Here is a 23551-nt window from a genome sequence, read left to right as displayed (position 1 = left end):
GTTCAGGTCTTAGCCGCTCTCCCTCCCCCTAGAAGAGGATAACGGCCCTCTCTCTGAGAACATGCCATGAGGATCATATTTTAAAGTCCCAAATCAGGACATCATGCTTGATAAAATACTTGTGGATTGATAGACGGGAAAAGTCCTTTAATGGTATACAAATCAAGTCACTGTTGGCTACATATTGAATAAATTATATTTCTGGGAAAGAATGCAAATAAGGCAGACACTGTCCTGAAAGATCTCAGCCAGTGGTTCTAAACGGGGGCAATTTTGACTCCCAAGGGACATTAGGCAATGTTTGGAGACATTTTTGGTTTTCCAAATGTTAAGCTGGAGTGGGGATGCTACTGGTCTCAGGTGGGTAGAGGTCTGGGATGCTGCTGAACATCCTACAGTGCACAGGGCAGCCCCACAACAGAGTTATCCAGCCCAAAGTGTGAACAGTGCTGAGGTGGAGAAACTCTAGTCTAGGCTCTCTGGTGCTGTACCTGCGGACTCCGGGGTGTCGGCTACGGCATTGGTTTTTCGTCCTACCTACTTTAGTCCTGGCCTTGATGCTGTTGTCAGAGGGGAGAGGCTTAGGACCCCTCAGCTCTCTGCTGCTTCCTCTTTCGTTGGCAGATGCAAGGAGACAATTGCCTTTGAAGCGGTGCCCCGGCACCAACTCTAATACAGCAAGAAGCAGGCAAGGTCTTGCGTCAGTATCTCCCATGGAAGAGTGTCCAAAGCAGAGACCAGCTGCAGCAGGAAGGTAGGAAAGAGCAGTGGATTCAGAGGGAGACCCTGGGGTTCTAGCTCTGCCTGACTCTGCTTCTGACCTGGTAACTCAACCTCAGTTCCTCAGTTCCTCCTCTGGGCGCAAGTTCTCGTCCTTGCCTTGCTCACAGGACTGTTGCGAGGGTCAGGGGAGATGAAGGATGTGACAGGGTTTTGGAAAGCACAAATGTCAGGGCACTACCAAACATGGTGCACCCGAGGTGTGTGTGGACATAGGAGTTACTCAGGCAATTGGCAGGTGTGGGGAGGGTAACAATGGGCAGAGAGAACCGAGTGTGTAGCCTGTGGGACTGCAAACAGCGGGGATGATTAGGATAGGGGAACCGCCAGCAGCACGGTGCTGGGCAGCAAGTGGAAGTTTCCTGTGAGGATGCTGCTTTCTCTTGTAGCTCTCAGGCAGAGGGAGCAGGAGCTGTACAGCCTGTGCAGGAGCCCGGAAGTGCACCCAGGCGTGAGGGCAGCAGGAGCTTAGTGCTGGGAGAGATGCGCTGGGGCAGAGGGTGCCTGTAGTTGGCCCAAAGCAGGCCTTTCAGCAGGGCGACCTTGGAAGTGATCAACACTTACCTCCACGGCAGCTGTTTTGAAAGTATTCACATTGTTAGTTCTTTGTGAAGTGGTTTTGTAATCTTTACATGTCTTTAAGCATTTCTGTCCATCTTTTTTCAAGGTGTTTTTAAATCTACTTTTTAATTTCTAATTCTTTTGTAGCGAATTCTTTCTTCTCTATTTTGTGTATATTAGCAAAAATTTGGAATAACTGAAATGTCCAACAATAAGGCATTTATTGGAACAAAACTAAATATCTAAGAACAAGGATTGTGGGAACAAACTAGATGTTCACACACACACACACACACACACACACACAGAGGCATGAAAAGGAAACCATAGCCAAAGATTATGGATTAAGAGAAATTAGAAAAATTCTGTAAGTAGGGCAAAATCTATCCAAACTCCTGAATTCCTAAAAACATACCCATGTATAGGTATGTATGTGTGTGTATACATTTCTTAGAGGAGACAATGGAGTCTAGTGGTCATACTTGCTGCCCAGAAGTTAGAAAGAGACTCCTATTTACCGCAGTGTGGCCTTCGGGCTATTATTCATCTTCATGATAATACATACCTTTGAAAGGAGGTGATGAGAAGGGCACTTCACCTACGAGGCCTTCCTCCCCAAAACCCATAACCCCAGTCTAATCACGAGAAAAACATCAGACAAACCCCCATCAAGGGACATTCTGCAAAATACCTGACAAGACTTCTTAAAACTCCTCCGCAAGGTCATCAAAAACAAGGAAAGCTGGAGAAACTGTCACAGCCAAGAGGAGCCTAAGGAGACATGACAACTAAATGTAATGTGATATCCTGGAGGGGATCCTGCAGCAGAAAAAGGACATTAAGTAAAAACTAAGGAAATCTGAATAAAGTATGAATGGACTTTAGTTACTAATATTGTACCAATATTTGTCCATCATTTGTGACAAATACTCCATATTATTGTAAGATAATAATGGGAGAAACTGTATGTAAACTGTATGGGAAATCTATGTACCATCTTTGCAACTGTTCTATAAATTTATTCTGAAATAAAAAGTTTATTTAAAAAAGTAAATAATAGTGTCTATGTTATGTTGTCGCATTCAGGAAGGGAATTTATATCAGGCATTAAGCACACTGGCATATGGTAAATGTTTAAGGTTAGTTATTATTTATCATTATTGTTCCTATTTCTATTTTTCTTATTAAAATAGCAACACATACTCATTACAGAAAAATTTATAGACAAGACAAAGAAAAACATAAGCTAAGAAAGAACAAAGAGGCATGCTCACAATTCTACTGTCTCTGAGACAATTACTGGTCACTACTTGCTATGGATCCCCACAGAGATATAATTAATTTTTTATAAAACTTGGATCACACGATACACACAGTTTGGTAAGTGGCCATAATTTAATTAAGTAACATTTCTATAGTTCCAAATCTTTTCTCTTACAAGTGGTCAAGAGCACAAATGATGGACTAAATATTCATTAGGAAGAATAAAGAAAACACTGAAAAGTTATAAAAACTGGACACCAATGATTAAATATGCACAAAGGGTGCTCAGTTGTTCATCAAAATGACTCTCAGCTGAAAAATTGATGACCGACTTTTCTTTTCAAGATCTATTTTATTTTCTAATTTAAAATATGTTTTTTTAAAAGAAAAGAAGGGAACCTGGCAAAATGTTAGCAGTAGTGATCTCTTTTGTTTCCTTTGCACCCTGCTGCAATGGGCAGATTCTCTACAAGGAGGATATTATACGCAGCACAACTCCACAGACGACAAGGAATTGCGTCTAGTCCTTTTCAACCAGGTGTCATTTTGCCTAAATCACTGGGTTCACTGATATGCTTTCAAGTAAATCTATTTACTTTGTAGTGTTCTAAATGCTTCCCAAATATTTAATGATCTGAGGAAGTAAACGAGAATATTTTGCTCATTTTACAGATGAGGAAACTGAGGCTCAGCGGGACTAAGTTGCCCAAGGTTATACCCAAGCCATATGGATCCAGAGGTCAAGTTCTTAACCACTGCACCGTACTGCCCTCCAAACTCTTCTGGATCAAATTGCATGCAGCCAATAGCTTGCCCCATGCTGGCAAGGAGGCAACAACTGCACTAAGCTTCATGATTATGGGCATGGCATCTGGAAGCCATAAGACTCCAGAAGTCTGCAGAGGTCACTTCCTAGTTGTGTGACCTTGGGAAAGTCCCATTACTTCCCTGAGCCTCAGTTTCCTCATTTGTAAAATGAGTGTGATAACCACCTGTGTCCTTTCCTACTCCTCAGGACTGTTATGAGCTCAGGTATGTGGAGACGCTTCAGAAACTGTAAAGTGTGAGTGTAGGCAGGAAATCAAACCGGAGCAGGGGGGCCGTGTGAACAAAGGTGCAGAAACGGGGCTGTGAAGGCCATTGTGAGGAAGCTGTGTGCAGGGGACTTTGGTTTCTGAGAAGTGGGACTGTGGTAGAAGAGGGTTTGGTGTTAAACCTTGGAGAGCTTTAATGTCAGGTGATGAGTTGGGTGAGTTTGGACGCCAGTGACAGTGGGATGGGAAGGGCAGGCTGTGAAGGAGAGTCCACCACAGGAATCCAGGAGGATGGCAGGGTGGTCTTCAGCCTTTCAGCTGGGGTCCTGAGCTCCTAAATGAGTCTGAGACAGAAGGCCCCAGGACAGACCTCTGGGTGGGTGAGGGCTCCAGTGGGGTGTAGGGATTTGCTGGCAAATTTTAGTCAATATCCTTGAGAGGGAAGGGATGGTAAAGGAGGCAAGAACTATTGCTCTTTCCAGAAGCCCAGGAAAATCAAAGTGTGAGCCTCTCCCATTTGGTGGCCCTCCCAATTTACCATAGCCAGCTCATTTGATCTTCTAACAGTCTGAGAAGTAGGTAGACTATTCTCGCCCCTGCACTCAATCTGCTCTTCCTAATGTCCCCAGTGACCTTTAATTGTCCCCCTCCCCCAATCATTTACATTCTCCTCCTCAACATTCTTGCTAGTATTTTACATTATTGACCTCTCCCTTGCTCTGGCAAAGTTCTCCTTCTTCTACCAGGACTGCATTTCCTCTTGGTCAACCCTGTAGTGGCTTCTTCTTGGGTTGCTTTGCTGCTTTCTTCTTTTCCACACCCTCCAGATTTTCTTCTTGGTCTCCTTCTTTTCTCTTTCTATGAATTCTCCCTTAGTGGCCTCGTCAAATATCAGTATGAACCCCTACCACACATTGGTGTGTTCCAAATCATCAGTGCCTGTATTTTCAACTGCAGTCTCATCATCACTAAAACTAAATTTATCTCTGTCAACACCCACTGCCTCTTCTCTCACTTAATATCATCAGGACCAGATAGGGTTCTGTTGTCAAAGCTGTTGAAACATAACTATTTGGCTTAAGCAGAGAGATTTATTGGAAGAGACAGCAACTCACTAACTTGAAGGAAAGGCTGAAGATCTAGGCTCAGAAATGATGGAGGCTGGAATAGCTCTGGGAGCTGAGCATATGATGACATTTTGTCTCTCGGCTTCTTTGTACCTCCTTTGCCCATGTTTAATTATTTTTCCTCAGGGAGGCTCAGAGTCGCCCAGTCCCTGTCTGCCTCTCACTTGCCCTGGCGCTGTCTCTACGGAGCTCAATAGACTGCAATGGCTGTCTAGACAAAGTTAGTAACATTGTTTATAAGGCCCTGCCCAAACTTAAACCTTCTACAAAGCTTTGTTTTCCACCGCTGCAGTCCCACTGCTCCTCAAACATGCCCTCTGTGCCTTTTTCTTCTCTTCTCCTGGGATGCCCTTCTCACATCCTCTATCTCTCAAGATCCCATACATACTCATCTTTCACAGATGGACTCAGATGTCATCTCCTCATGGGACTTTTCTCAACAAGGCAGGATGAGTTGGTTATTCCCTCTTTTATATGCTCACCGCACTCAGTATGGACTTAGATTGTAGCCCCGAGCATGTTTTTTTACTGCATTTGTTTACACGTTTGTCTCCCCAACTAGATTGGGAGCCCCTCTAGAGTAGGCCCTGAATTTTCCTCAGCTTCATTCCCCTTGTGCTGAGCACTGCACCTAGCCAGTAGTGTTTGGTCAATCTTAAATGAACTACACAGATAAGGAAACTGAAGCCCAAAAGGTTACGTCACACACCTAGTACAAGTAACCAACCTGATGGACGTGGATTTGGAGAGAGATGTGGTAAATCGAGTTGTGCTTTTAATAGTCTGAACTGTTGCTAAAGACTGTTCCCCACTCTCACCTCCAAAATGCTGGTAACCACCCATTTATTCTCTTTGCTCTTTGGGAAAATAGGGCTCCAACTCAAATAGTTGGGAGAGATTTAAGTTAAAGAAGAGGAAGGCCTTCTTGTTCCTTGTTCCTTGGCTCTTGTAGGCAAAAAAGTGAGCTGACTCAGTGTGTGGACTGAGCCTCTGGCAGCTTGTAAAAGAAAAAGAGACTTTAACTCAGGACCAAGTTAGAAGTCCTGTTAGAGTTGGACAAATGGCTGAGCTGACACCTGAAGAGGCTGCCTCTCGAGGAGGCCCACGAGGAGGAGAGGAACCAGCCAGAAGGCTCCAGTGTCTCCAGCCATGTTCCCATGGAGCTCAAGGATGTTTGGGGGAGGGGAGACGCAAGAGGGAGCCCTCGCTAATTAAGCCTCTACCCATGAGCGAATGTGAGGCTAATAAGGCGGCCCCATTCCAGGGCACCTCCACACCAAGCCAGCCAGTCTGCCTGTTTATTGCCCGTATGGAGATCATTAATGCCTCCTGACACTGGGGTCACTCTTGGGGTCAATCTCCGAGCCCGTTCTGCAAAACAAGGGGAAATGAACTTCCCAGCACATGTGGCTCAGGCTTGGTGGGGAGGGGGACTTCCATCACCCCACACCTCAGCTCTGGGAGAGATCAGCACCCCAGGCTGTTGGACCCCCCAACACAATTCCCCCTGCCCAACCTGGACCCTGGGAGAATGGTCCTGAGGAAGGGCGAAGGGGAGGCCCTCGTCTGCGCCGGGACAACCCCCACTGAGGCTGTCCCAACCGACAGACGGACACTAATCCCCTGGCGACGGGCTGGGGTGGTGTCTGGGAGCCGCAGCTGCAGCTCAACGGGGGCCAGGCTCCAGCCACAGGTGGCGGGAAGGCGCAGGCCCGGCGGCCACGTGGGCGCGAACTGGGGACTCGGCCCCCGCCCTCAGCCTCTTCCCCCTCGGTGATTGGGCGCTTTACCCCTTCGGAATCCAAGATGGCGGAAGGGGGCGGGGTTCCGGGCTAAGCTAAGCTGTGATTGGTGAAGCCCAGAGGCTTTGAGCTGAAGGACGTTGTCAGTAGCCATTCAGGGAGCTCCTGGCGGTGGCGGTGGGTGCTCAGCCGCCTTACCTCACACTTAAGCAAGCAAAGCGGCCCCACGGAGCCGTCTCTGGCAGCCTGGGAAGGGCCAAGGTGGGAACAAGGAACCTCCACATGGTCCTCCGGATAGGTCCTCTCTAGTCTGGGGCCTCTTCCTCCGTAATGACCAGAACTGGGAATCAGTCCCTACCAGCCCAGGAAGAAGTCGAGAAAACCTCCAACTAGCTCGGAGGAAATCAATAGGATTATAAGGTTAATGCCAGAGCAGGCTGACTGACAGTTACCAAATAAATGATCCCAGGAGGACATGGCTGAGGTTAAATGAGGCCCAATAAATAAAGGAACGTGTTCAAAGGAAAAACGTCAGAAAACACAGGGACGTGGGGGTCGGGCCGGAGGACTCCTTCCTGCCCTCCCCTTCTAGGATCTGTTGAATTCTGAGGAGCCACAGCCTCGGCCTGCCTCCCAGGAAGGCACAGACTGGGGTCTGTGCCCTTTTCAGTGCCAGTGTTGGCATAATTCCTGGGCTCAGCACTCTTTGGACAGCTCCATCCCAGCTTCGAGGGCTGAATGAGGGAATGGAAACTCTTACTGCGGAGGTCTGACCAGTGAACTGAGCCCCAGCCTGCCTCTGATTCCTTAGAGACAGAGAAAGGACCAACTGCAGCAAGAGGGGTTGAAGCTAGATGGTAGGAGGCACTTCCCAAATGTTAGATAGATAGAGGGAGCTTATGGATCTTGGAACAGGCCTATAGAGGATTCTATTCCAGGTGAAAGCACATTTATCCTTATCCCCATTTGTGTCTGGGTTAGTAAAGCATTTGCCTTCTTTTGGTCAAGATGGTGTTACCAGCTAGAAAGGACCATGAGCATCGTCTTTGCACATGAAAAGCTTGCAGTGCGGTCTGTGTATACAATGTTCTTCATTCCACCACCATTATGTTTCTGCGAATGACTCGCATGGATCTTGCTGACTCTTCCAGTGGCCAGTTTGATGGGGGTCAGGGGGAGACAGAGCATCATGTTCTTAGGACCATGAAGAACGTACTATGTCTCTCTTTGGGGAGTCTGCAAAGAGAGATGATTAAGTCTTTGGTCTCTAGGTGGGTACTTTATTTTTTTGGAAAATGAACAATAGGAATAGTCAAGATCAGGGCCGGCCGGGTGGCGCAGTGGTTAAGTTCGCATGTTCTGCTTCTCAGTGGCCTGGGGTTCGCCAGTTCGAATCCTGGGTGCGGACATGGTACTGCTTGACAAGCCATGCTGTGGTAGGTGTCCCACATATAAAGTAGAAGAAGATGGGCACGGATGTTAGCTCAGGGCCAGGCTTCCTCAGCAAAAAAGAGGAGGACTGGCAGTAGTTAACTCAAGGCTCATCTTCCTCAAAAAAAAAAAAACAAGAAGAATGGTCAAGATCTTGGGCTCTGGAGTCTTATGGGTCCTGACCTCTGTTCTCACTGTGAGATCTTGGGCAAGTCCTATTTACAATAACGATACTGGTGTTACTCTGTGTCGGGTAGTATTTTACACTCTTGCAGCAACCCTGTGGGGGAGGTATTGTTATCCTTGTTTAACAAGTGAAACCAGCTTAAGTTAAGTGATCGTACAGCAGTATGTTTAAAAGCATGGGCTGAAGATCGAGACTAATTGGGTTCAAATCCTGACTTCATTTCCTGGTTGTATGACCTTGGGCAAATTACCCAATTTCTTTGTCTGTGGAATGGCGATTGTGATAGTACCCGCCTGATAGGGTGATAAGGTTGAAAGGAGAGAATGCACATAAAGCTCTTAGAATTCTGCCAGGCACTTTGTAGGTGCTCAGTAAATGTTGGCTATTACTGTGAGCCCTTGAAGCACTTTTGCCTGGGTGACGTCACTCCATCCTTTGTGCTATCCTGTGAGGAGGCTGTTATTCCTAATTCATTTGACAGATGAGGAAACAGGCTTAAAGCTGATCCTGTGCTAGGTCTCTCTGTGAACAGTCTGCTGAGGACCCCAATTCAGGTTTTTTTAGTTCAAATTCCAAAGGCTTTCTGATAGCCCACATACTTTCTCATTCTTGAATTCTAATTTGTTTTAGCCTCTCATTTAAAAAAAACCCTTGAGGACGCAAATTAAAAGCCCGTTTTAGATGATCCATGCTTAGGAAAAATGGAGAGGAGAAAGCAGAGGAAAGAAGGGGGGGGGGGTTGGATAATTAAACAATTTCTCGGACTTAGGAATTTTTTTTACCTAACACAACCCTAGCAGATACATGTTCCTCAGACAGGCAGTAAAATAAGTGTGTATTTTGGAGAAATCTTACTGGAGGAAATGCAAAGAAGTGGCAGTCCAGGAGCATGGAGCGTCATGGGGGAAAAAGTCTGACCTTCTGCAGAGAATCCACCTACAGATAAGGACTCTGGGACAGAAGGTCTAGGTTGCTGGTCTTGACTGCAAAACTCAGGTTTGATCATTGGTTCCTTCTCTCTGTAGTGCCTCAAGTGAGGGTTACAGGAGGGCTCCAACTGCACTCTTGGTGACTGACTGCCTCTGCCCTCAGTCCTGAGGGGATCAGACCAGCCTGCCTCATCCAGGTCAGGGATCAGGCCAGCCCAGTCCTCAGTTCCTTCTAACTGGAAGTTTCCTAATTCTCTTTGCGGGAGAAGGCATGGGAGGCCACGGTGAGAGGTCAGGTGAGCAGACCTGCACCTGCGGTATGACGGGAAGCACCTGCAGCAGCCGCTGCGCCCTACTACCCATCCCCCTTGCTCAATCCTCCAATTTCCAGAATGAGCTACAACTCCTGCCCCCACCCCAGTTGTCCTGAGCTTGATAATCCCAGTGGGACGTGGGCTGGGGAGTGTGGAACCAAGATTTGGGGCTACCGGGTAACAATAAAGCCACAGGGGACAGGTAAATTCTCTGCTACCTCACCCATCCTTTTCCTTTCTGGGGCTTAATAAGGATCCCAGGCCTTAGGTCACAACACACACAGAATAACGTGGCTGAGAAGGAGTGTGGAGGGATTTTGTTTCCAGAATTTGAACGGGAAGGTATGTGCTTGTGCACAAGGAGATACACAGACACTCAGACATGCATCCTTCATTATGGAGTACCTAAGGATTCACTCAGCACTGAGCTGGGATCTTCACATGTGTCTCAGGAGTGTATTTGGCTGTAAGTAACAGAGACCCAGACTAACAGTGATATAAAGGAATAGGGTTTATTTTTCTCACATTACAAGCAGCAGGCTGGCACTGGTTTACCTGCTCAGTGATGCTGTGAGGAACCCAAGCTCGCTCTTTTTGCTCTGATACCCTTAGCATATTGGCCCTCATCCTTCTTGCCTCAGGTCTCTAGAGGGCGAAAACTCCAAGGATCTCATTCACAGGGGCAAAGAAGGCTATGTCTTGCCCTTTATCAAGAAAACAAAAAAATTCCCCCAACCTTCCTCCCCTCCAGTCTTCGGCTTAGGCCTCACTGGCCAACACTGGATCACATGGCCATTCCTGGCTACAAGGGAGACTAGGAGAGCAGGCAATGGGATCAACCTTGGTTCTCTTCTCAGAGTTTCTGACTCAGTTAGACTGCGGTGGGACTTGACATTGGCATTTATTAAATGCTCCAAAAACCTAGGTTTTTAAAAAAATTGTAATTGCTTTTCACTACACGATGACGCCAGCTCAAGTAGTCATCTTCAACCAAACCCACCCTAGGCTCTGGGTGAGCCATCTTACTGTACTGGCTGGGATCCTCCAGCTTATCCTGTAGCCCCTGCTCCCTTTGGGATTGAATATTTAGGTGATGAATTAGTAAGTTTGCAGGTTATTCATTACTGAATTTGCAGTTAGTAACTGGTCAGCCAATCAGTTGAGTAACTAATAAAATGGTTAATAGGTCTTTCTTCTTGTTGATGTGTCTGGCACATAGTGAGCACTTGATAAAATATTCTTTGGATGAATGAATCCATACAATGAAGTTAATACAGCATCAAGTGAGATGCTAGCTGTTAAAGTATTTTGTAAATGGTAAGACACTGTACAGTTATAAGGATAAAAATTTACATGAAAAACTACTTTAAAATTTAGGGCCAGGACAAAGTTCGTTCCCCTACCCTTCCACATGTCTGACGTGGAGAGCTACTGTTTTCCCCTGCTGCTGCTAAGCCAGATTTTGCTCTCAGTTATAACAATTTTGTCAACACTTAGTGATGGTATTCTTTCTCCTTTTTCCTTGATCCTATTTTGTCTTTCTATTGTATTTTTATTAGCTTATTTTGGTTATAAACCCAAGTCTTTTTAGGAAAGAGGTGGGATAAAATAAATTTTTAAAATACTTGGGAACTAACCTTTATTAACTACCTACCACATGCCAGGCATTTACATGCATTAACTTAGCCAAACCTCACAATAAGCCAGTAGGTTTGTGTGACTAGCCTCATTTATGTAGGTGTTAAGGGACTTGCCCAAGGTCACACAGCTGGTAAGTGGTGAGCTGGGATTCAGAGCTGGGTTTCAAAACTAAGGTTAGTCTGACACCAAACCTGAGGGCTTTCCCCTAGTCCAACCCAAGATGGTGTGATAGATACTTGGTTATGGTCAACTATTTGCTTAGTTAGTTGAGGAGAGTTTTTGTATTTTGAACATCTCAAATCAATTTGGGGGGGGGGGAATTGGTCTTTTTCTTTTCTCCATAGGCCACTTATCAGCAAATACACTACTTCATCAATGGTAAGCTACACTATTATTGTCTGTGCCACTAAGAAGAAAAAACACATCTAACTACGACATGCCATTGATTTTAAGATACATCCCAATTTCAGAGATGTCAAATGGAAAAATGTGTCTTAGAATGAATGAAATAAGGTATTCCATTCTAGCAACGGAGAATGTATGTACATAACCTCCCTTTTTCTCTTACTCGCTTACTGGTTTGCCCCCTTTTCATCGCCAAAACCTTGCCCGTCCCTTCCACATCATCGTGAACTAGTCGATACTGGTTTGGACTATCTCCCGGGAGTCTCCAGTAAGCCTCGCTCGCACTTGTAGAAAGGCTCTACTCTAGTTTCTTTAAAGAGCTACACTAGATGGTCTCATTATGAACTTTCTCCAATGACTGTCAACAAATTCTTTCCAGAGTCTGGTCTAACTCTAGTCTTCCCATGGTACCTGGTGATTCACTGCCTTTCCTGTTCTCCATTCCACACAGTAGTTGGTTGGTTAGTCTGTACACTACTTATTTGCAAGGGATTTCCCTACAGGCTGTTGGAGAGGGTATGGGAGGGAACTTGGGAGCAGAAGCTGAGGCATGTCATCCAGTTCTCCCTAACACAGGAAACATGATTCCCCAGGCATCTCCTGAAACACCAGGGCCTTCCCTTTCTCCACTCCAGGAGGAGGCAGGATTGGGGGAGGATTAAGCTTCTCCACCCCTCTTAGACCACACTTCCTCTTCCTGGTTCGGGCCTCCATGAGACAAGCTGTGAAGGGAGGATGGGGTAGTAGGATCTGGTACTGCTGGGGGTGATAGGGATTCCTGAGCAGTGGGCCCGTTGCGGAGCTGGGTTACGGGCTCCTGACAGCAGCAGTTGGCTTTTCTGAGCCGGTGTTTTGCTTCCTCTTTTGAGTGCAGGGGGATGAGGGAGGCAGTGATGCTGGCTTTCCATTTCCTAGCGTTAGAGAAGGGACAGACCCATCCAGGGAAGGAATTTTCCTGTCCTCTTCTCTTCAATCTGATTTTGAGGTCAGAATCTGGAAAGGACCAGAGACTGATTGGAGAGGTTGGGGACACTAGTGGAGGAAGGGATACACCCATGCTGAGAACTGAGGGGCTAATCTGGGAACCCTACTGACAGAGGACTCTGGAGCCTTTGCAGATGGGTGGGCAGGCCTATCCTTGCCCCAGTATTCTGGGCATGTGACAGGCTGTGAGGCTTGGACATGGGCTGAGGTCCACATGGGTCCTGTGGGCAGGTATAGACAGACATGGAGAAATAGGGGTAAGAGGAGACAAAGGGAGAAGAGAGTCAGAGGCTGGGCAGGGAGGTCTAGGCCACATGGAGGTCTAGGCCGCTGAGAGGGCCTCACTTTCTGAGGCACAGAGGCCTGCTGGCCCAGAGCGGAGCCATTTCCTACACCAGCGGCTTCCTAGACTGGAGCAGACAGGGGGCCTCCTCTTCAGCTCTCTGGGATCTTGGGGAGCTGCTGGCGGAGTCCTGGTCCTTGGCCGCACTTTCCCCAAGAGGCTCTGCCAGGCCCTGGCACCTTGGAGCCTGGGCCTCTGCTCGGATGCAGAGGCCGGCCCAGCACCTCCCCGCTGCCGCGGCTCCAGGCCCGGCCGCCGGGCCTCCTCCCTGCCCTCACCCGTGACCTCCGCGGCCCGGCGGCTCCAAGGCGAGCCAGGCCTGGTCCAGCGCCGCTGCCCGCCCGGCCGGAGGAGCGGGGCCGGGCAGCGGAGGTCCAGACGAGTCCGGCCCAGGCGATAGCAGGAGCGAGCGCGGGCCGGAGCGTGTAGGTGTGAGAATGTGTGGCGGGCATGGCCGAGACCCAGCGCGGGGCTGCGGACGCGTGGGCGCCTGAGTCCCCGCCAGTGGGCTCACGAATACAGTGCGTGCTCGGCTGGGAGCGGGCTCGTGTGTGCAGGCGGGAGCCCGCGGCCTGGGCCCGCTGGAGAGCCGCCGTCAGGAGGTGGCCCCGGCCCCGCCAGGTCCGGCCTGGAGCGCCCCAGGGTGCTCGCCGCTCCGGCGCTCTGGGCGTGCCGTCCTGGTTGTCGAGCCTCGGGTGGGGGCCGCGCGGCGCGGCCAGGCCGCTCGCCTTCTCTTCCCGCCCCTCTAATCTAAACCATGCGGGGCGCCCAGCCCGGCCCGGCCGGCGGGGCCCGAGGGCCGCGGGGAGGGCTCGGGCCGCGCGGTGGGCGAGCGGGCGGCCAGCTCAGGGCTCGGGGTCCTGGGCCTGAGGAGCCGGGGGACCCTAAAGCCCCCCTCCCCGGGGGGCGGCGGGCGCGGACTGATTGACAGCGGCGACGTCAGCGCGGGGGGTGGGGAGGGGGGGCGGCCCCGGAGGGAGGGAGGGAAGAGGAGGGAGCTGAGGCCCCAAAGTGAAGCCTCGGAGATCAAGGGCCCGCTCCAGAGCCGGGATGTGTCCGGCCCCGAGGGCGCGGCGGGCAGCGGGACCCTGACCCAGCGGGCCCGAGTCGGAGCCCCGGCTGTCCCGTGCTCCTCGGACCCGAGCCTGCAGTGGACCTCGGGCCGCAGGCGCCTCCGCATGCGGCAGCGCAGTTAGGGTGAGTGTGGTTCCGGCGGGGACGGCGGTGAGCCGGGCGTGCGGGACAGGGGCCACCGGGAGCCCAGGCTTAGGCTGCAGGGTCGAGAAGGATGAGCTGGAAAGAGGGCGAGTAACGGGACGGGGTAAGAACCTCGGGACGGTCAAGGCGGCAGGAGGGCGGCGCCAAGTGCCTCAGATCCGTCTGCCGCCTCGGCCCCACTCCGGGCGATGGGGCGCGAGCCCTCCTCTCCTCCGAGTAACTGGACGAATTGGGTCTAGGGACCCAAGAGCATAGAAACCACAGCGCCAGCGTCAGAGGAATGAGGTTAAGCCGCGACAGGCGGAGCGTGGCCTTGAAATTGGTGTTTGCAGAATAAGAAAGGCCAAGGAAGAGGGCCCGGGTACTTGCAGCGAATATCGCTGTAGAAATATGTGTGAACGGAACACTGGACTTCAGAGCCTTTGATGCAACAGACTCATCAAAATTAAAGCAAGGAGCATTATGGATAAATAATGGCTGATGACTGAGAATTATCAAAATGTGAACAATTACCAAGGAAACAGGGCTAAGCGGCGGGACTAATAAAGTATTTGAACTTTAAAACAATAAAATAATAGTGACTTTTCAGAACCAAGTGAAAATTGTAATCAGAAATTTAAAAGGATTGTAGACAACGTAACTCCAAATATAGGAACAATGTGATAAGCACCATTGTATTAAAATCAATAGCAGTAGTATAAGACATAGTCATAGTGTAAGATGATAAAACTGTAGGAAAAAAGTGAACAATGGAAAATACTTTTAAGGGAAATACTAATGTTAGCAGTATTGACAGAATGCTATCATGTAATTTATTGTTGATACTATAGGGAATTATTAAAATAAATATTAACCAAAATCTTATGAGCAATAGTAATATAAATAAAGACAGCAACAAGAATTGCTGGAGTAATATGACAATTTATGACCAAGGTATTATTAGTCCCAACAACATTATAAATAATGATAGAGTAATAAGAAGTATTGTATCAATGTGATGAAAAATAACCAGAGAAGAGCTACAGCAATATTACAAATTATGACAGACTAACAAGAAGTAATGGCGTGATGAAAAATAACTAGCAAATTAAGATTGCTAACTTTACAAATAATGACAAAGTAACAAGATATTGTAACGATGTGATGAAGAACACCTGAAGAAACAAAACAAATAATGGTAAAATAACAAGAAGTACTATAAGGCTGTGAAGAAAATTAACACGAATATTGAGAACAATAATATTACAAGTTATGGTAAATAAGTTATTGAAACTGTGACAAAGTACAGAGACTGAGGAGCCAGCGATGGAAACATTTTAGGGATACAGAGTAAAAGTTTTAAAAAACGGTAGATTAACATAACCTAATGGAACACTTTAATAATTATCTAAATATTATTAATAGTATTATTAATGTGCCAGGAGGCCCTGGAACGATGAAGCAGTGACAGGAAAGCAACAACAACATATTTAATAATGATGAATTAGCAAATCAAACCAGTACTTTAACCATACAGTATTAAAAATAAAAAGTACTAATGTCTTATGTGACAGGATAAATATTTCTAATGTTATTGAACTGACCAGAATACTACTCTGATAATAGAGATAATTAAAATAGTACAAAATATTAACAATTCCCCAGTGCAAGAAAAATAGCAGCAGTAATTTAGAGTGAGAAGAAAATACTGTTCTTGGAAAACGAGGCGGCTGAAGGCGACGGACCCGAGCGCAAAGGGCGCGGAGCCGGCCGGCCGCGCCCGCAGACGGTCCACGGGCAGGGCGAGCGCTGAGGCTGCGGCGAGCGCGGCCCACGGACCTGCTGGGTGCGGGACCCGGCTGTGCCGGTGTCCCAGCGCGCCGGGGCTTGGGTCCGAGGGGACCGCGGGGATAGCTGCTCGGAGCCAGCCGGGCGGGAAGAAAAGGAAATTAGAGGGGAGCTCCAGCGACGGCGAGCTGTGGCGATGTCGGGATGTGGCTCCGTGGCCAAGATTTGAAAAGGAAGAGGCGAACCCCGAGGAGGGGAGGGAGCGCCCGGAGCAGACCACGACTTAAGCGGCGGGACTGGCGTCAGTGGGTGCGGGCCGCGGACGTGCTCGGCAACCGCAGGACTGAGAGCGCGAGGTGCGAGCCTGACCGCGTCGCTGCACGGCTCCGGGTGTGACAAGTGACCCGCAGAGGACCTAGCGGCCAAGACAGCATCGCGCCAGGCCGCCTCTCCGGGCCCCGAGGGCCGCTGCACCTGGGACCTGCGCCCTGGGACCGTGATCGCCGGTGCCCAACCCGGCTGATCCCAGATATAGTGGGAACCAGCGCCTTGGGCCAGAGCGCATAACGACCCTTGTCGCGCAGTGTCCCCTTGCCTGGGGTCTCCTGAGTGTCCGAGGCTGGGCCCTGGAACCCACATGTGGGCCAAGGCGGTGCTGGCACTGACCATGCCTGAGAGCCTTGCTCCCTGCTGCCTGTGGCAGGAGGACGGGAAGACTGGCCTGGCTGTCAGCTTTATCTTTATGGGCTTTTCCCAGCCCCAACTGGCCCTGGCCCCTTTTTATCTCCTCGGTTGCACTTGGCTTGTTTACTTTGTGAGGCCCTGGGAGCAGACGTCTAGGCCCCTAGGCCCAGGGATGAGGCGGCCAGTGGACAGGATGAGCAAGGGGCCTGGGCCTTGGGATGCCCAGGGAGATCCAGAGGAGAACAGAAAGAAGGTAGGAGGAGAAAGGGGGAATATTTTGCCACAAGAGAGGCATCTAGACATATAGAAAGCCCCACCAGAACTTGTCCAAATCTAGAAGAAGGGAGAAGAGCAGGGAGGTGGAAAGGAGCAGCAGAGGTAACGCAGGGTTACACCTATGATGGAGGCAGGGCAGGCAGGTCCTTGCAGGCTGGGCTGTCATCCTGACATCCCAGGATCAGCTTCCAGCAGGGAGTGGGCACATGGGCAGGCAGGTGAATAGCCCTAGACATTTGGGGAAGGATAGCTGTGCCTGTAAACTGGACCTACCTAACTGGCCTGGTCCTTAGCTGGGAAGGGTCTGGATCCTTTGCCCCAAAGCAGAGCCCTTTGGAGCTAAAGTGTGAGTGAGTGAGCAAGCCAACCAGTGTGAATGTGAGGGCAAGGCTGGGGAGGCCTCTGGCTGAGTTGAGGGCCTGAATCAGAGCAGCCCTAGGAGAGTGTGGTTGCTTGGGTGACTAGGAGGCTGTGTGAGGGTGCTGTGTCTGGCTGTGAGGATGTGTGTCCCTGCGTGGGTGACACCCAGGGTGGGAGTGGGAACGTGCAGGAGTGAAAGCCTTTCGTTCAGGAGGTGTCTACCTGAGTACTGTCTGAGGAAGTGGGTGAGGGCAGATGGGTGAGCAGGGGCCTGAGGGGCCACAGGGCCCTAGGCCCTCTCTGCAGGTGTGGAGCCCCAGAAGCCTGGGCCCTGCCCTCCTGGCGTCGCTCTCCTCTCCTGCCTGCCCGGGAAGTGTCTTGGCTGCCCTGGGTCAAGAGTAAGCCTGGACTCCAGTTATTAGGGAACAGCCGAAAAAGACCCAGGCCTCAGGCTCCACTGGAGCTCCACTGGAGCCCAGCAGGAGGGAGGGCCTGGGGGTGCTGCTGGGGCAATGCCGAGAGGGCGGTCCTTCCCCCAGACCTGCTCATCACACAGCCCCACACCCAGGGGCAGGCAGACCTTGAACCGCTCGCAGACCCTTCCAGGTTCAAAACCTAGAGGGAGGAGGCCAGGGTCCTGCCCTCCAAATATTCTCCCTCCCCCAGCTCAGGAGGGGGCGGGGTCCACGTGCGCCCTCCCGGCGCTCGGCGTGAGAGGGCTGCCCGGCCCCTGGCGAGTGTGGACCTGGGCATGTGACGCCGTGTGTGCTGTGCCCACAGGAGATGCTGCAGGATAAGGGCCTGTCGGAGAGCGAAGAGGCCTTCCGGGCCCCGGGCTCAGCGCTCGGCGAGGCCACCGCCGCCACCGCCGCCGTCGGCGCCCCGGAGCCCGCGCTGGCTGCACCGGGCCTCAGCGGAGCCGCGCTCGGCAGCCCCCCGGGCCCCGGCGCCGACGTCGCCGCTGCCGCCGTCGCCGAGCAGGTAGGGCCGAGCCGGCCGTCGGGTAGAGGTCGGGCGTCGGTCTGTCTGCAGGGCCGCCAGTGTCTGTCAATCTGCCCCACTGCGGGCAGGACTCGCTTCCCGGGGGATCTGGCTGTGTCCTGGACCGTCTGCCTGTGCGTGCTTCTGCGGGCAGGGCTTGCTCTCTGTATGCCTTTCGTCCCTCCTCCACTCGGAGCCCTCGGGGCTACGCTGGGACAGGCGGGAGAAGGGACCCCTGCGGCAGCGGAGCGAGCCCCGGCCAAGGGTCCAGCTCCGACCACCCTGAGAGGGTGGGAGCGAAAGCCTAGGACCGGGCGAGAAGAGCGGCCCCCAGCCGGGTGCGTGCGGGAGCCGCCGCAGAGCTCCGAGGCCGCGGGGACGTCACCGAGGGGGTCGCGGTGACAACCTGATGGTCACAGTGAACGGAATTCGGCGGTGCCCGCGCTTGGCCTGGATCTTCGGGCAGTGTCTGCGGGTGCGCGCTTCTGGCAGAAAGGGTGTGTGTCTCTCCTGTGTGTGTGCCTGCCCGCGAGCTTGTGGCTACGTCGGGCGGTGAGGAGTGTTTATGTTTGTGTAGGAGTGTGTCATCTGCCCTGGCACGGCCAGTGTATGTGTCCTCTGTGGGCCCATCTATAGGCGCATCTCCGAAGAAGCGTGTTTCAGCCACTGATTAAATTTTTAAAAATTCATCAGTGTTACAGAATAATTTTGTGAAACGAAATCTCGAGGCGTGGGCTCCCGGGGCTGGCAGAGTTCTTCGTAGTTCCTTGAGTCTGTGCTCTCCGTTCTGAGGGCTCCACGTGGAGCCGTGAGACAGACCGACATAAGTCCCCCTCCCTCCCATCCGTAGACCATCGAGAACATCAAGGTGGGCCTGCATGAGAAAGAGCTCTGGAAGAAGTTCCACGAGGCGGGCACCGAGATGATCATCACCAAGGCGGGCAGGTCAGCGCTGGGAGCTTTACTTCTGAGGGATGACGGGTGGGAGCAATGAGGATCCCTAAGGGCTCCCTTAGCAGTCCTCTTCGTCTCCAGCCTGGGGGGCAAAGGGAGTCCCCTCTGCCGTTCTGGCCTTAGCCCCACGTCTTGCCGCGGCTTCCGACCGGCCGGCGAAGCCTGCGTGGGCTGCCCAGCCAAGAACCCGGCGGGAGGGAAGGAGGGGAGGGGCAGCCCTATGCAAATTAAATGCAAATAAGGATCGCGACGCCGGAGGTCCCTGCTCCAGCACCTTTGGCCCCCTGGGGGGCTGCTTTGTCCTCCTCCTTCTGGGGACCTGCCCGGTTTCTCAGGATTGCGTTGATTGGGGATTGGGGATGCCCCTCAACAGATGGAGGGAGGGGATAGGACCGTTTTTCCTATTTCCGTAACTTTTCGGTGGCAGCGCGAACCCCAAGTCTCTCATCCCACGGGTGCTGCTTCTCTGTTGCCAGCCCCCTGCGTGGCTGAGGGGAAGGCACCGTTGGGTCCTGTCTGTGTGTTGTTTGGGGAGCAGCTCTCGGGTGGTTGCCAGAGAGGGATGATTTATAAAGTGGAAACATCTTTAAAATGCACTGGTGTCTGTGGGAGAGAACCAGGAGGAGAGGTTGAGGGGAGGAAGACACAGATCAGGCAGGACGGAGAGATTCTCTGGCGCGGCGCATGTCGGGTGCGGCAGGAACGGCAAGGAGAGCGGTTATCAGGTGAAGAGAGATTGCTGCAGACAGAGAAGCTGGGAAGTTCAGGTTCAGGAGCCCCCTCACCCCTACTCCGCCTCCTCCACAAACTCACACTTGATTTTGGTCCCTGGAGGACAGGTTAGGTGTGAAAATGTCACTTTGCCTGGCCGTGGGCCCACAATTGGGCTTTCTGAGGAGTAAGATGGTGAAGCATCAAGGACCAGGGATCTGGGAGTCAGACCACGGGGGCTTCCAGGTCCAGCTCAGCTACTTCCACCTGTGCAACCCTCAGGCAAGGTCCTGTAGAGTCTCTGCCTCTCCTCATCTCCATCTGTAAAAGAATAGGTCCTTCTTCACACAGCTGTATATAGAGTACTTAGCACGGCTCCTGGCACATGTAAGCACACAGTGAATGCTAGCTCATAATATTAATCATAATTAGAGAAAGGTCTGGCATCCACTCAGCATTTTTCTTCTACTTTTTAGAGAACTCTGCTGAACTGCTTAGGGAACGGTGGGCTATTCAAAGGAAACAAGAAGCTGGTGATTTGCTCTGCGCAGTGTCGGAGTGCAGTGGTCCTTCCTGTCTGCTCACTGGCGAGCCTTGCAAGGTTTCCTTTGTTTTGTTGGGAGTGGGGGTCTGGGCACTTGGCTGCCCTCTGCCTAAGTCAGAGAGGTGGCATGGCCATTTGGAAGGAGCAGGGAGATGTCAGGGCCTGGGTTCACTGCATTTCGGGAATGAGGAAGGGGAATGCATCTAGGTCCTGGACCCTCCAGGACCTGGAAGAAGGTACCACGTGGAGCAGTCATTGAGGTCAGTGGGCTGGGGTGGGGATGAGTGTCAGGTGTCACAGGCCCTGCCTCTTCCTAGCTGAGTGTGCTTGGGCAAGTCCCTAAACTTCCTATGGCTCAGTGGTCTTGGGTAAAACAGAGATGGTGGCTATAGACCTACTTACTATCCTTCCTTTTTCAGTTACTGAGACTCAAACCAGGGATCATGTGAGCAGTGCTTGATAAATTGTTGAGTGGATTACAGGTATAAAGAGGAGACATTTATTTCTTGTGACTATTGGGGTATAGGGAAGGAAAGAAAAAAGAAGGATCTAGAAGGATCCATTTTTAGGAAGCAGAAATAACCTTGTCTCTTGAAAATAAATGGCCAGCGTGTTCTTTGGGCATGCCTGGCCTCTGCCATTTTAAACAAAAGGCATTTGTGATTCTCCTCAGTGGGGTTGCCTGCACCTGTGTGGGTCCTCCTCCCTCCCTCGCTCTAACACATACACACACACACACATGCTTCCAGAGGTGACCCATTTCAAACAGATGTTTGTGCCTGATCCCTAGTGGAGGCTTTAGAGATGGACCTCAGGGAATGATGATAATAATTTAAAAATGGCTGTGATGATGTTGGCCAATTATGGGTTCATCACAGTCTTTCATTTCTCTGGCAGAAAGTTATCCTTGCACCACCGGGTCTAGTCCTTAAGAAAGTCACTAGCCTCATCCTGCCTCCCCAAGGGTTCTCACAGAGCCTTTCTCCTGCACAGCTGCCCACTGACTTGAGACCACTTTCACCACTCAGATCTCTGCATCTCCCTCCTCCTCCTTGCCTCCCTCCCCGGCAGCCTTGGGAGGCAGCTGCTTTGCTTGGGTTCTTCGACATCCAGCCCAGCCCCTCTCCCTGTTCTCTTCTTTGTGTCTCTAGCAGCACTTTTCCTGGGACACTTCTGTTTCTCAGCAGATGCCTGAACTCTTCTCCCAAACCTTGAATCATAGATTCCTAGACTGCTAGAGCTGGAGGAGAACCGAGAAAACATAAACCCAGCCCCAGAAAAGGGAAGGCACTTGGCTCCTGTAGATAGAAGCAGAGTTAGGCAGTTGCCAGATCTCCGCAAGCCAAGCAGATGATACCCCACCCCAAGAACAAAACCCCGACTTTGAGAAATTCCCTTGATTGTTTATTCACGGGGGGGGGGGCATTCAATGTGGGGTCGTTGCTCTGCCCTAGAGACCCTGGCTGGTTAGGGGCATGATAATTGCTGTCTGGTTGGGGAGGGGAGGGCCGTGGAGAAGAGGAGCCAGAACGTTCTCAAGCCAGTTTGAGTCCCTGAGTCACAAAGCTCTTGCCTCAAGCCCTTGAAGTTCTGAAGGCGAAAGGAGAGAATAGTGCCCTTCACTGGATGATGACTTTGAATTCTCAAACAATTTGATCTGGTGAATAAAATGCCAACCACAGTGCAAGACATCAATTTCTGAATACTCAGAAACCCGTGATGTCAGGTGTAAAATGGAACCAGACCCCTGCCCAGCCAGTCTCTCTCCCTCTCAAGCCCCTGCACCCAGAGAGTTTACGCTGTTAACTGCAGGGAGCAGACCCCGCTCTCCGCCTCCTCACGTCCCTGCCAAGCTTGATACATGTGAGAAACTGCATTTTCCCCCAAACACAGATAAAAGTGAGCTCCACAAAAATTTAAATATAAACCTCCCAAAAATGAAAATTTCCTAACTGTCTGACTGCTCTACTCGTAGGTCATGGTTTTGCCACCAGATAAATCTCCACTATCAGCCTTCATAGCCTGTTGAGTTCAATGTTGCTTGTGTTAGTGACAGTGAATTTGCGTTTGAAAAATGAACTACCGATGAGAACTCCTGTTGAACCTGTATTGTTTGTTATTCTGAGGCAAGGATTTGGCCCGGCTTAATCCGGGGCTTCAAAGCCAATTGCCCTCATTCTGTATACAGACCGTCAGAGCCCAGTGGCGTGGGTGATAAGAGAAGTAAGGGTTGAAGACACTGGGAAAGTGGGTTGGGGAGAGAGTGCTTTGATCTCTTTCTAAAGTATTTTCTGAAAGCAAAAGTCTATCAGAAGGAAGTGTCTTAAAAAAAAATCTAAGAGAAGCAACTGAGCTTCCAAAATGGCATCCATTCCATGCACCCTCCTTCCTGCCCCCTCGTTCCTGCCCCCTCGGCTCAGGGAAAACATTTCTTAAAAATGCTTTGAGTGGATTAGAAAGCTCTGTGTATGTGTGTGTGGGTGTTTGTGTGTGTATGTGTGTGAAAAGTGGAAATAAATTGCGTAGCTTTGTCACTGCTCTCAGAAATCATTTGGTTACAAAATGTTTGGTCTCAGCATAGATGGAAACCGTAACCACCCCCAAGCCCCAAGTTCAGCCTTGCTTGCTGGGCCCTGGCCTCTTCCCAACAGAGGCAGAATTCTTCCTCAAGACCCCCAGACACTGGAGATAGGAGGACAGGTGGGATTTTCTGTGGACCCCTACCCTTTTCCTGCAGCCCATTCCTTTCAGACTCTGGGCTCCATGGCCTTTGTGTGTGCATATATGTACACATATATATATGTATGCACACACATATATAATTTTTTAATGTCAATTTCATTGAAATGGAACATGCCTGCAGAAAAGTGAACAAATCTTAATTGTACAGCTCTATGGACTTTCAAAAAATGAACACACCTGTGTTACCACCCTCCAGATAAAGAAGCAGAACATTACCGGCCCCCACAATCCCTCTTGTATGCCCCCCCAGTCACTCCACTCCCACCTGGAAACCCCTCTTCAGAGTTCTCACCCCTTCATTTGGTTTTGCACCTACATTTAAGGGAGGGCACATCCAGCTGCTCCTGGGGTCCTTGGGGCCACCGAGGAAATTGGGGCTGCAGTGGGTTTGGGGTTTGGGGGCCTGGCTACTTGGAGAGAATCTGGTGGGTCCCTTAGGTCCTCTATTCCCTGACTCCCTTGCGGGATTGGTGGGGGCCGAGTGGGTTAGTGCCTTGAATTTGGCCCGGAGCCGGGGGCCCCTCGGTTCTCTGAGCCCAGCTGTAACTTGCGTGTCCGCTTTCAGCAGCGAGT

The 23551-nt window shown here is 50.8% G+C and overlaps 1 protein-coding gene across 5 annotated transcripts in view; it reads left to right on the top strand.

Annotated features, from left to right (window-relative positions):
• The first annotated feature begins 13749 nt into the window (after positions 1–13749).
• The window catches only part of TBX4 (T-box transcription factor 4), a 32407-nt gene continuing 22605 nt past the window's right edge, over positions 13750–23551 (top strand). For 2 of the 5 annotated variants that reach the window (XM_023652941.2, XM_023652940.2), the window contains exons 1-3: positions 13750–13938; positions 17827–18027; positions 18878–18972. In XM_023652941.2, coding sequence (XP_023508709.1) covers positions 17830–18027; positions 18878–18972 — 293 coding nt within the window. In that variant the 5' untranslated portion in view covers positions 13750–13938; positions 17827–17829. Of the gene's footprint in view, positions 13939–17826; positions 18028–18450; positions 18525–18877; positions 18973–20168; positions 20294–23551 lie in introns of those variants that run through there. The other 3 variants (XM_070226387.1, XM_070226389.1, XM_070226388.1) reach the window with 3 other exon arrangements.

This window comes from Equus caballus, chromosome 11 (genome assembly GCF_041296265.1).
Source record: "Equus caballus isolate H_3958 breed thoroughbred chromosome 11, TB-T2T, whole genome shotgun sequence".
In the NCBI taxonomy this organism is placed as follows: domain Eukaryota; kingdom Metazoa; phylum Chordata; class Mammalia; order Perissodactyla; family Equidae; genus Equus; species Equus caballus.
The sequence above is the reverse complement of the archived record's forward strand: the minus strand, read 5'-3'. Positions and strand labels throughout refer to the sequence as shown.